The sequence below is a fragment of the Malus sylvestris genome, chromosome 16, assembly GCF_916048215.2.
Source record: "Malus sylvestris chromosome 16, drMalSylv7.2, whole genome shotgun sequence".
Lineage (NCBI taxonomy): Eukaryota > Viridiplantae > Streptophyta > Magnoliopsida > Rosales > Rosaceae > Malus > Malus sylvestris.
The window spans coordinates 6,838,788-6,851,536 of NC_062275.1; the positions used below are offsets into that span (position 1 = coordinate 6,838,788).

General features: G+C 38.2%; 2 protein-coding genes across 2 annotated transcripts; one reads left to right on the forward strand and one right to left on the reverse strand.

Annotated features, from left to right (window-relative positions):
• Positions 1–833: 833 nt before the first annotated feature.
• LOC126607575 (coilin-like) lies at positions 834–5,423 on the forward strand. The gene is made up of 13 exons (XM_050275219.1): positions 834–1,132; positions 1,210–1,274; positions 1,374–1,655; positions 1,985–2,221; positions 2,423–2,492; positions 2,602–2,679; positions 3,012–3,279; positions 3,483–3,523; positions 3,714–3,911; positions 4,214–4,285; positions 4,366–4,512; positions 4,738–4,879; positions 4,960–5,423. Exons 1-13 carry the CDS (start codon positions 926–928, stop codon positions 5,145–5,147), a joined length of 1,995 nt encoding a protein of 664 aa, XP_050131176.1. The 5' UTR covers positions 834–925; the 3' UTR covers positions 5,148–5,423.
• On the reverse strand, positions 5,272–8,945 carry LOC126607574 (protein-tyrosine-phosphatase MKP1-like). The gene is made up of 3 exons (XM_050275218.1): positions 8,703–8,945; positions 5,851–8,597; positions 5,272–5,718 (listed from the first exon to the last, which is right to left on the reverse strand). Exons 2-3 carry the CDS (start codon positions 8,323–8,325, stop codon positions 5,647–5,649), a joined length of 2,547 nt encoding a protein of 848 aa, XP_050131175.1. The 5' UTR covers positions 8,326–8,597; positions 8,703–8,945; the 3' UTR covers positions 5,272–5,646.
• Positions 8,946–12,749: the final 3,804 nt, after the last annotated feature.

Below are 12,749 nucleotides of genomic sequence, written 5' to 3' on the forward strand. Positions count from 1 at the left end.
GATATTTGCCATCTGTCTCTCAATTGGGCAAATTTTTAAACGACACTGTAATTTATGATGAGATGTCGTATTAAATGGGGTGTCCTACGGTTCACGACTCTAAAAGCATGAGAAAAAGATTAACGGGTTTTATGGCTCGTTTGTAAGTGATTTTAAAATAAGTACAATTTTTTTTTTATGAAAATATTTTTAGAACTAATTATTGATAAATATGCAAGTGAATTCTAAAAATGCTTTCTTATAATAAGTACATTGTCTATTGCTTTCTGCATAAAGCACTTCAAATGTTTTGAAATATAAAAATATTTTTTCTAAAAGCGTTTTCAGTTATTTTAAAACCACTTATAAACGAGCTCTTAGTTGCATAGGTATAAGAAGTCTCACTGATTTTATGTACGACGCACTTGAGTAATAAAATTATAACATACTTAAAACATGAAGGCATGAGAAAAACATCTCCCACACATTAATTTTCATCCCTAATTAGGTTTCAAGAACAAGTTCTTTGACTGTTAGGTTCAAATACAGCAGTTAAGCTTAATTGTTGCTGGCCTCTACACGTGGCAATCAAAAGCAAAAATAAGTGGGCCCAATCATGCCACATCAGCCGACTTAACAAAATTTTTGACGGAATTGACAAAGTGGCACAACTTGAGTTTTAGAAATCAAAGTAGAGTAAAGTGGAGTGAAGCAGCATAGCAAAAAATAAGGCGGAAAATCTACGAGGACAGTTCAATTCAAGCCCAAGGGGCCCATAAATTAATAGTAGTCGATGATCCAGCTTCCTAAGCCCAGGCCCATACCCAGTTAACAGTAGCAGAACAACTGTCAGCTTACTGCTCAACGGAGAGCTCTGAGAAAACCCCAGCGAGGGTTTAAGAAGTCGAGCGATTCCTTCCGCGCGCGCTCTCTCTCTCATCTTCCGATGATGACGACGACGACGACGGACGGCGTGAGGCTTCGGGTGGCATTTAAGGAGCGTCACATTCTGAGCAAGTCACAGAGGACACAAGGACTCAGGCGGAGCTGGATTCTACTCAAACCTCACCACCGCACCATCTCCAACCTCGCCGCCTATCTCCTCCACGCTTTCGACCTCCACGGTTCTTGCCCCGATGGCCTCCTCATCTCCGTAAGCATCCCCTTCCCATAACCTAATTCCTGAACAAAAAATTGAAATTTCAAAGCAATTTTATATTTTTTTCGCAGATGGATGGGTTTGTGCTTCCGCCTTTCGAATCCACCTCCATTTTCAAGGATGAAGATATTATCAGGTCAATTTTTGCTTGTATTATCGGAAAATGTGGGGGTTTTTTCAAATTTTTTATAATTTTTTATATTTGGGTTTGTGTATTGATTTTTTATTTGAACAGTGTGAATAGGAAAGAGGGCACATTGTCTGAAATTGCACTGCTTGATGATGGAACAGACGCTATTGAGGTGGAGGAAATTGTGGAGAGGCAACCGATGAATACGCGTATGAAGCTTCTGGCTAATGAAGAATTCGAAAAGGAGACTGGAGGATATGATAGTGATTCGGAAGAGGATGGATCTGACCAATTGGAGGATTTATTTCCTGTTGAGAATCCACCTGACAACGGTTCAAACAGACGGTCCAAGAAAAGGAAGCTTTCAGATAAACCTCAGAGTTCAAAGTATGTATTTTTACTCCATTTCTGAAGACTTATTTGCAATGGCATGCGCGGAATGTATCTTTTGTTTATCTGATTGAAAAAGTGTACTATGAGTTGCTGTACATGTTTGTATTGGAGATATCATCACTAGAACTTCGTTTTAATTGTGACTTGCATAGTTGTGCTTTAAACAGAATTAAACTGAAATGGTTATTTCTTTCATTGCAATATATATCAGTGATATTTTGGACAATTTAACTGGATCCTATATGTTATTACGTTTTTGGTTAAGGCTTTTATGATATTATACGCAATTACTGAGGCATGTGACTTGCCTTTATATATCTCAGGAGGAAGAGAATTAAATCTTCCGCTACCGAAGAATGTTCTGGTTTACCTGAAGGCCTTCAGAATGATGTCCGTGCAGAGAAGACAAAAAGTTCTCATCAGTCTCGTGTTCTCGCCAAAAAGAGACATTCCAAGATGGACAAGTCATTTACTGTTGAGGATGGACTGGATAATTCAAGCACCCGTAAGACTGATGAAAGAATTGATGGAATAAGTAAATCAATGCCCAATGGAAAGAGGTAGCTTTCTGGCCTTTTTGTAATTATGATGAAAGGCAAAAAATTCTATTCCAGTTTCATATGTCCCGCACTTGAGTCTAGGTTTGGTCTGCTAGCTAACCCTATAGAGCCAGGTTTTTAGAAATTTATGTTACCAAATTTCTGTAAGACCGTAAACATCTAGTACTCACCATTTTTTCTTTTCCTAATTTTGTTTGATAGATCCTGTCAGCTTCAAGAGAACGAAAAAAAGGGTGTGGTTTCATCTGAAACGCCTGGTGAAAGTAAAAAGGTAGTAGTTATCACTATAATCTTAGATGTACATGCTGTTTGTCATACATTTTTTTTATATCAGCTACAAGTTTAAATGTGTGAGCTCCTTTTATCTTTTTTTGTGCCAGCTTCCTAGTAGAAGTGCTCGACGTAAAAAGGCCAAAAGGCAATGGTTGAGGGAAAAAATGAAAGCTGAGAAGGAAGAGGTAATGTGGTGTTACTGGTGTATAAGGTGATAAATAGATAAAGATTCCTCTTTCACACATATGCACCACAAATACACTTGTGTACACACCTCAAAATAGTGAGGATGTTACGCAAAATATTTAGCTTACCGTTTTGAATGTTGTGCATATGTGTGTAAATTTGAGGGCTGGCATCATAAATTGGTATTTGAAGTACCTATATGTCCTTACGAGAGGGAGTATTTGGTCCTTCCGCTTAAGTTGGTTCTCTGAAGTACCTATATCTGCTTTTTGCAAGAGGGACCACTTTTTTCTCCAGAAATAAAATTGACCTATAATGTTCCAATTTGCAGTTGCATCAGACGCAATTGCTCAAAACAAATAATCAGCAATCAACGGGTAAAGATAATCAGAAATGTCCTGAAGAACACCAGCAACCAAACACAAACAATGAAGAAGAGGAGGAACAATCGGACACAGATAGTGACGGAGAGGATGAGCAAATGAAAATAGATAACAATGAAGTAGTTAAGCAACCATACACAGATAATGATAAAGAGGATGATATTGTTCCTGTAGTAATTAGACCAGGACATATTCGATTTGAACCTCTAGCAAAAGGTATGTATGGGTCGGATCTTTGAATAGACAATTACTTGTGGCATTTGAGTTTATCAATTGATTTTTTGGGTACATACTTCATGTTATGGATCCTCTCCCAGACCCTGCGTAAAGCGGGAGCCTTGTGCACTGGGTACGACCTTTATACTTCATGTTATGGATAACTTGTTACTACAATTATCTGAGGTGTGTACTTGTTTCAGTGGACAAAGATCAGCCTATTCAGCAGAATACAACTCCAGTGGTATGTTTCTCTTCTTTAGATCATTATAGACTTTTCTTCTTCTGTAGGGGCTACTTTGAAACGCTCAAAAAATTTCTTTCTTGAAAAGTAAGATACTTCTTAATTTCTTCTGACTTTTTTTATTTTACATCATGACTTTATCTATTGAGATATGTGATTTCTTTATATTTGTATGTCCTGCCTGCTTCAGGAAACTTTTCGGTGGAATGGAATAACCAGCAAGAAGAGGGGTCAAATATGGGGTATGGAGAAAACATCACATTCAAGAACAAGCGACTACAACGATCTGAATCAAGAGTCACCTGGAGTACCGGATATTGAAAAAGAGATCCCTGTGAATGATCACATAGACTTCAATAAGCTTGAGCTCTGTACTACTTTACCTAAGGTTTGGTGCTTTCCTTCTTTTCATGTCGCTTCCATGAACATTAGTTTCCCTCATCATAGCAAAAAAATATAATAAAAATAAGAGTTATTTGCAGTTGGCTTTGTACTATAAAAACCTTTCAGTTGCTATCCTTTCTTATATCTGGTAGTACATCTTTTGCACATGTAGTTAATATTCACGAGTCGAGAATATTCTTGACCATGTGAAAGTGCTTTTCACATCAAGTCAATTTAATCCTTTATATTGCAGTTATTTTAGTATTGAGGAATTAAGGTGATAATTTGCATTCAAATGTGTTGCAGGAAGGTGATCAAATTGCATATTGTTTGATTGAATTAACATCGTGCTGGACTCCTGAAGTTTCCTCATACCGAGTATGACTCTTTATCTTAAATTTCTGCCTAACGTTTGTGAACATAAATTTTTACCATCAGAGGTTTCCTTGTCCCTGTAGATTGGAGAAGTGTCACGGTATGACCCTCAATCAAATAAGATTATGCTAGTACAGGTTCCAGAGTATCCCATTGTTTTTGCGGGGACGGATGAGGGATCTGATGTAGTGCCAGATACATCCCTTTACGGGCAAGATCGCTCTCTAGAGGTACTTGAACTACCACCTTTCATAGTGTGTTGCAAAGTGCGATACATCCATTTACTGTTTTTATGACCAATATTTGTATGATCGAGTTATATTGATGCCGGTACCGTCATCCTACGACCTTTTTGTAGTTATATTCACCCATCTTTTATCAGTCTAGCAGTGGCTGTGATCTATTGCTTCATAGTCTTTGATTGCTAGCATCTGACAAGTTTTGATCCTGTGCAGGTAGATTATTCTTCACTTTTTGATGTCCGCATTGTTAAGCACGGCAACCTCAACACAGCAAAACCAGTCACTGGAGATCAAAATGTTGCATCAGGATCCAGGCAGCTCGACAAAGACATGGAAACTCACGCTGCTACGAAAGGTACAAATTAGATTTCCACGTTCCGTCCCTCTTACACGAAGAATTTGAATATGATTCGATATTCTTGTTTACACATGTAGAAAATGGAAAGGCAAGTGCATGGGATGAAATCAGCCAGGCATTTAATGCGAAGAAGGCGGAGCTGTCGCAGGAGGAGAACGGTTGGAGTAAAAACGATGGTTCGGTGAGGAGCTCATGGTCGTATAGGGGCTTGAGAGGTAGCGCGTTAGGTCCAGTAGTGGCTCGTTTGAGAGCGCAAGGGCACTAAGGACCTAACAGCGGGTAAATGTCTCCTAGATCAACTGTTGTCCATAGTTTTGTGAACTTAGAAGAAATAGAATCCGACTTTTCGCCTTAAAAATAGTATTTCCGGTGTGTGTAATGCGAGGTCGTTGGTGCAATTCAAGGCCGTTTATTGTATAGTGTATCTACTTTCATCGGAGTGTCTTGAATGGCAACACCTTTGGTGCTTTACAGGGGGAAAAATGTACATACTTGATTCGCTTATTTCAATTGATACTATTTATCTGCCTTGAAAACAAAACTTTACTAATAATTTCTATCGGCGTAACGCCGACTTGTTCTCTGTACATGTTTCTGTTACCACTCCATACATCGCTCAAGCAGGTAAAGAGGCACTTACACTGCCCAGGATGCCAACTCCCCTCATGATCCGCAACTGATTCATCCCGAAACCCCATTAGCTTTGAGGACCACGAATCCACAACCTTCATAAAACCCGATTCTTCCAATTCTTCTAGTCACGATTACGTTTCCTGTATTGATATACGGCTGAGATGGATCAGGAACTGCTCTGGCTCCTCACCTTCTCTTACTATCTGCAGATACCATAGGCATTCACGGGCAAGATTAGATATGTTAATGTGCATTAATCATAACACGATTTGAAATTACAGTAGCAATAATGTAACACAGAGGAACAAGGAAAACAAAAACTGTATGGTAATTACCTGTACAGGGGCATTCATCGGCAAACCCATGCGATCAAGGAAGTTGTGTCCTGTGGCCTCCCAGTGAAGATGTCTATCCTCACATGTCGGACTTTGCCCTTCCTCATGCAAAACTTCGCGTCCCAACCAGACAAATAAGATACCAGGATTACTTGCGCCTGCACTCATATCTGGAGCTGGCAAAAGATACGCTGATCCAGAATGAAGTTTGTGAGACCGATGCATCTCCACTTTATTCAAAGAAGGCCACTGGTACAAAACTGGGTTGATCGCTTCTGCAGCTTGCGTGATCCTTTCACATTTCAAATCATTTCCATGATGACTATTGTCCACATCTAACATAAGCTCTTCTCCGTTGTTCCCATTTTCAGATTGGTTGCAATCAGTGTCCATTGCATCATCACCCAAGTCAGGTAAGGAGAAGGACCATGAGCGTACCAGATTACTCGGAACTTTCGGTGATTCATCTACCGGAGGTACCAACATTCGAGGTGGAGGATTACTGCCTCTACGCTCCGCAATAGAGGGGGAAATCCCCTTACATGGCAAGCCTGTATTTGTCACTTCCAAAGTACAATTAGGCGAAAAGGCCTCTGTAGGCGAAGAGGGAGATTTTTTGAAAAGTAAGCTTGAGTTATCTGCCAAAGAAATATTCTTAACATGAGATGGATCTGTGGAATCGAAGCCAGAAGGTGAAGGCTGTCGAGAAGACAAATATGACAAGTCCGACCAATTAGAAGATGAGGGTGAAAAGGTAAATGAACTGGAGTAATCAGAGGTTGAAGGAGAGAGTGTTGGGGATTTGGAGCTAAACTTAGGACTTCTGTCAGGAAAACAAGAAAAAGAATCTGGTGAACCACAAAGAGTTGCAGGTAACAGTAACTTATCGGTTAGAGGAACGAAGCATTCTACCTCTCTAAAAGTATCTGTTACCCTACGTGGGCTTTTATTTGGATAACATTCAAAGGAATCTGGTGAACCACAAAAATGACGTGATGCTGATAATGGCGATGAAGGCTCAATCGGGGAAACAGAGGTTTCTGCTTCTTTATGAATTTCCACAACCATATCAGATACATCAGATGGGGTAGGGTTACGGTTCACCTCAGATGTGATCAATTCTTTCATAATTCCGCTGGCAAACTTTTGACGCAATCTACCCCATCCATTTTCTCTGGCTGGAAGGCAAGTTTCTGATTCGGTATTTGATACTGAAAAAGGTGGAACAACCCCACCTGCAAGTGCCTTATGGAAAATTTCGAAATCCAAATCATATTCAGCAACCTTCCTTTCACCCACTGGAACACAGCTCGCTGCAGAAACCTTATCACCTGCGGAAGAAAAAGTTTCTACCTTTTTGGCATCTATCTTGCTGGAATCTTCTGCTAATATTCTACTGGAAAGAGCATCCCAAAACTCCAACGGTTCTTCACCTTCATTGATGTCCACAATTGGACCCCTTGCCCTCTCATACCGGATGACCTGAAAGGCAGCTGCCCTGGCATTATCTGACATCCTTGTGTTGCAATCCTTTCCAATCCAGACGTATATAGCAGATGGAACATGCACAACGAACGCCCCACGAGAGTCGAGTCCTTGTGAACCTGGATGTCCCAACGTCTTTGGCACCAGATGAAGAGGATCATATGGTGAATGTGGGGCCATCCGATACATCCTTAACATGGAATTTGGGCTTGCAGGCACAGCATGTACCCTCTTCTGGCACTGAAGGAGTTGACAAGCAAAACCTATATTCGGGTTAGTCACCCCTCGTGCTGCCTTCACATACTGGAACGCATCTTCAAAGCTGTGGCCCTCCCTCCACATGAGGTATGCAATGACCAGAGAGTTGGACCGAGACACTCCCTGACAACAATGCACAAACACTCGACCGCCTTGCTTTCGAACATCTTCAAAATAATCAAACACATCATATAGTATACTCGTAATGTCCTCCGATGTGCTATCTCGCAACCAAAGTGTCTTGTACACAAGATCATTTCTGAAATACTCGGGAGAAACAAACCCAACACAGTTCAGCACATGAGTGATCCCATTCTGCCTCAAAACCTCGCGGTTCTTAGCCACCGCATCACTTCCCAAGTATATATGATCAGCAATTCTCGAGCACTCTTTATCGAAAAAAGCAAGCTTATCCTTCTTAAACTCAAATTCTCTCCCAGGTTCTTCTGGATTCGAGTTCGGAAGCGGTTTAGCTGACCCTCTCGGGGTCTGCGGTTGAGGCCAGACCCCGAGATCATCAGAACCTGCCCGTGGCCACTCCTTAACGGTATTTCTGGCTATTGAAAGGGGCTGAAGTGGAGGTAGGCAAGACCTCACCTTAGTATTCAGTTGTGGCCTCGGATATGGATTGTTGGGCTTAGACGGTGACCGGTCAGACCACGAAACCGACCGCAGATAGGTTTTCCGGGTAGTATTTCCGGCGAGCCGGTCCTTCTCTTCTTCCCCTAACATCTCAAAGTTTCTGACAAAAATTCTAAAAACTAATTGATACCCATTGAAGGATACTTCCAGGAAATAACATAGAACCAATCAAGTTGAAATTTTTGGCGTAAACAGTTGGTATTGAAATTTCAACCCCTCTCTCTCTGCTCTTTTTCTCACCTAAAACCCTTGACCGCCTCTCTCTCTCTCTCCTCACTTTCTCTCTCTAAAGATTAGAGCTTTTCAACGTAGAAAGTTGATTCAGAAGCAAAATTCAAACACGAAAACGACCGAGTAAAACCCTAAACCAGTAGAGACAAGCAGAAAGTTGGAAGGAGGAAAAATGTTAATTGGGATTTTTATTTTATCTACTAAATTAAAGTCGGAATTTTTGAAGAGAGACTTACTTGGAAATTGGAAAAATGGAAATTATCTTTTCCAGCTGAAGAATCGGTTGGTGTGTGGGACAAACTTTGAAATCCAGTGGAGAAGAAGGGGAAAGGAGGGAGGAGACTGAGTTTTGGGAGAACGAGTTGGACTGAGTCACTTGGTGGTTGCTTATAGACTGGAGGGGAATGAGTCAAACTGCCACGTCGTCCATGATCTAACAAGCAATGCATGCCGAGTTTTGTGATGTCATTTGTAAAGGGATGGTTCGGACCCCCGATAAAATCTTGTGCAGGAATACAGCACTCAAATTACGTGACTCGTAAGACAGTCCCTACAAAAGTGGGAGCTTTTATGTAATTTCCATACCAGTGTGGGTAAATGTATGAATTTTACAATGCTAAAGGCGTAAGTCTGTCGTTAGCTCCAATCACTCCATATTTTTGGTAAAGTTTATTTTCAAGTCTTTTTAGGTTTTCTTCTACCTTTTTTATCTTGATCTTTTGTCTCATAATCGTATATTCTAACCAAAATATTTATATATCTTTCGTTCATGTGTCCAAACCACTTTAATCAATTTTCTCTCTTCGTATCTTTAATTGCGGCACCTGCTCTTTTTCCCACCATACAAGATAATTAACATGGTTCTCAATTTCAAAGCATGTCAATTCATGGATGGCTATGGCGTTGGGCGTTGGAAACGAGAGACGCCAAAATTTAAGCACTCAGCCAAATATTATAAAAACACTAATTCGTGGTCATGGATTCTAGCAACTTGATCAATGTTTGAACCTCCAAGTAAAGAATGTCAGAAACTAAACACGGCTGGCTCGTTGGTATTTGAAGAGGTGCTTTCTTTTTTTACTTGGTCGTGCAGGCCTCAAACTGTTGAAAGATTTCGAAACCCTAATACTTAACGAGGAAGATAAACCGTCACACCGTCACACCGTCACACAAACAGCGATAGAGAAAGAAAGGTCAGGGACGGCAGAGTCGGAAATTCTACTTCCCGGTCAGAATCGAGCAGCCAACAAGCATAATCCCCACCAAACTCCATTAATCCAAGTTGCTGGGAGGTGCCAAGTGGTTATTCTCAGTTTCCCATGGCAATTGGTATTTTGCATATATCATAGTTCCAATTAAACAAAAATATGTCACCAGAAATCGACAAAATTGCCTTGTTGGTCAACCACGATTTGTTCAAATTTCCAAACTAAAGGGTTTGATCAGCGGTTCAAAATTTGATCAAATTTCCAAATTAAGGCGAGAATAACAAATACTTCAGTGCATAATGCATGCTTTGATTTTTTTTTTTTTAAACAATGCATGACTACATTTTTATACTAAAAAATCAATTATGATATTATTCACTTTACCTTTTATTTTGTCCTTATCGTTAAAACTTAAAGTTTTCAAACTATTTTCATTAGTTTTTCTTTAATTTTATATGCTACTAAATTAGGAAAAGATTAAAGATGAAGTTTCAAAACTTCGCCTACTATAGTAAGTTAGGGGTCGATTCCTCCAATATACTGTCCAATAATGGAATTTTATTTTAATGGAAAACTAATAAAAAAATGTTTGAAAATTTTGAGTTTTAATTAAAATGACAAAAAAAATGTTGTAAGTGAATAGTACAATGAATGGTTTTTTAGAGTAAAAATATCATTTTTCGTTAAAGTAAACAGTCCCGGGAGTGTTTCGTTAAAACTCCCTTATTTAAAATGTCATATGAACTTATACACCTTTTTCAATTTGTTATATTTACTTAAATTTTAAGCAATTTGTCATCTGACCTTGACTTCATTAAGTTTTCCGTCCAAAATAAATCACGTGTTGTGTACATGACTTAAGGGTTATTTCAGACATTTCAACATAAGGAATATTATCCAACTTTACCATAGGTCCATAGTTTTGGAGGATCCGTAATGATTCTACATTTGTAGTCATATTTACTTTGAAATAGAAAGAAGTGAGTGCAAGTAGTTCTTTTTTTCCGAAGGGCAAACCCTCAAATTCTCATATACCAGATCAACCCTTTTCTTGATTTTTTGATAAGCCTCTGAATTATTTTTGTTGAAGGCAACTTGGATAGTGAGATATTGAAATATCTAAAATAAAATACAAGTGTCTTGCACATGATTTATTTTGGACTGAAAACTTAATGGAGTTAGATTAAGATGACAAATTAATAATTTCGTAAAATTGGTATGACAAATCGCTTACCATTTTAATCATATGACAAATTTTTAAAAAAATGTATTAAGTTCATATGACATTTCAAATTTTTTATTCCAATAGCATGTTTGTTGGATTTTATACACAAATAGTGGACGTTATATTTTTGTTTTGGTGAGAAATGGACGTGCATTATTTTATATGAACAAGTAAGAGTCTAAGACCTTTTCCGTTGTAGTCAACGTCCGTTGCACCAATAGAAAAGAAGAAAGAATAAATTTTGGCAGAAATAGAAAATATTGGGTCAAGAAAGGTGGCTAAGGAAAAAATCAAATTGGTTTTCTTCTCCGGTCCCCCTACCCAACATAAAGTTGTATTTTATACATGAAGGTTATGAGGGACAAATGAAACTATCGCCGGAGCTCTTAGAAAATGCAGAGTCAATTTAATAAGATAAATGTTTGCTGATGTAATTTAGAAACTTATAACATCTTTAAGGTATGCTGATAATTATTTTATTTTTAATATTCATTATTTTGTTAAAATTTTTAAGAGAAAAGAAAACATCGAGAAATAACGGCGTACGCAAAGAAAGTGGAAGAAATGTACCCGAATACACAAAATGATAATGAACCAAAAACTATTGATTCGCCTTCTTTTTAGGTTTTGTTTGCATTAAAAAAAAATTTGAAAACATAATATTTATTTTACGAGCCAAAAAAAAAAATTGAAAGGAAATTGTAGCAATGGTTGCTTGATTTTAACCTAATTGTAGTAATGGTCTCTTAACTAAAAATATGTGACCACTGATCCCTTAATTCATCAAAATGTGCAATTATGGTCATTTTCGTCAACTCCGTCAAGAATTCCATCAAAATGAGTCACGTGCCACACATATGAGGCTAAATCAAGGGGCAAATATAAAAAAACCCAATGGAAAAAATTGTCCAATGATTCCTCAACTTTAACTCAATGGAAGAAATGATCCCTCAATTTTAATTATTAGAGCAATGATCTCTTAAATTTAACTCACTATTTCTATAATTTTTCTCAAAAATTAATTACAACACCGTAATTACGAATTATTGAACTTAGACAGATGATCTAAATTCCTATAAATTAGTCACTTAAAACAAATTTTATGTTTATCTCTCAATAATTTCACTACTTTGTCCTTAAGCAAAAGTATTTGAAAAATGTTCAAACCATGGATAAGGTGAAAGCTCGGTTTTCCACTTGTGTGTGAGTTGGAATACAACTTACACATCCTGATTCCTAATCATGCACGACCTCTTATGTTTGTAAGCTAACTTAATGAGACTTTCTAAGACACTTGAAATTGTTTGTGTCGTATTGCCGATATATTTTTCCGATCTAGAGGATGGAAAGCAAGAGTCGAACTTTAATTATAAAAAGAGATACGACTAAAGTTTGTAGATGCAAATGTCTAGAGACTCATACAATTACTCGCATGTTTTTTTTTTTTGGAATATTTTTATGAGACAACGACACGATTGACATGCACCATTGGTCGTATAGTTGTCTCACATCACGTTCCAAAAACAGGATCATGCTCCCGAAGTTTTGCCTAACATTATCGATGTGTTTACTTATTTAGAATTTCCACAATGAATTCACATTCTTCTTGCGTTATTTCAACATGTATAAAAATTAGAATCAGTCGAATTTATGGCTTCTTATGTATTTACTTACTAATACACACGAAATCAACAAACACGTGGCACTCATATTACAACTTGTAGTTCAATACCTGAGAAAATTATTAGAGGAAGAACTCCTCTCATTCCGATTCCTTCTTTCTTTATTCATGATTATATCATGGGTAGTGCTATACACACATCCGCTTATACTTCTCACATATCCTCTTA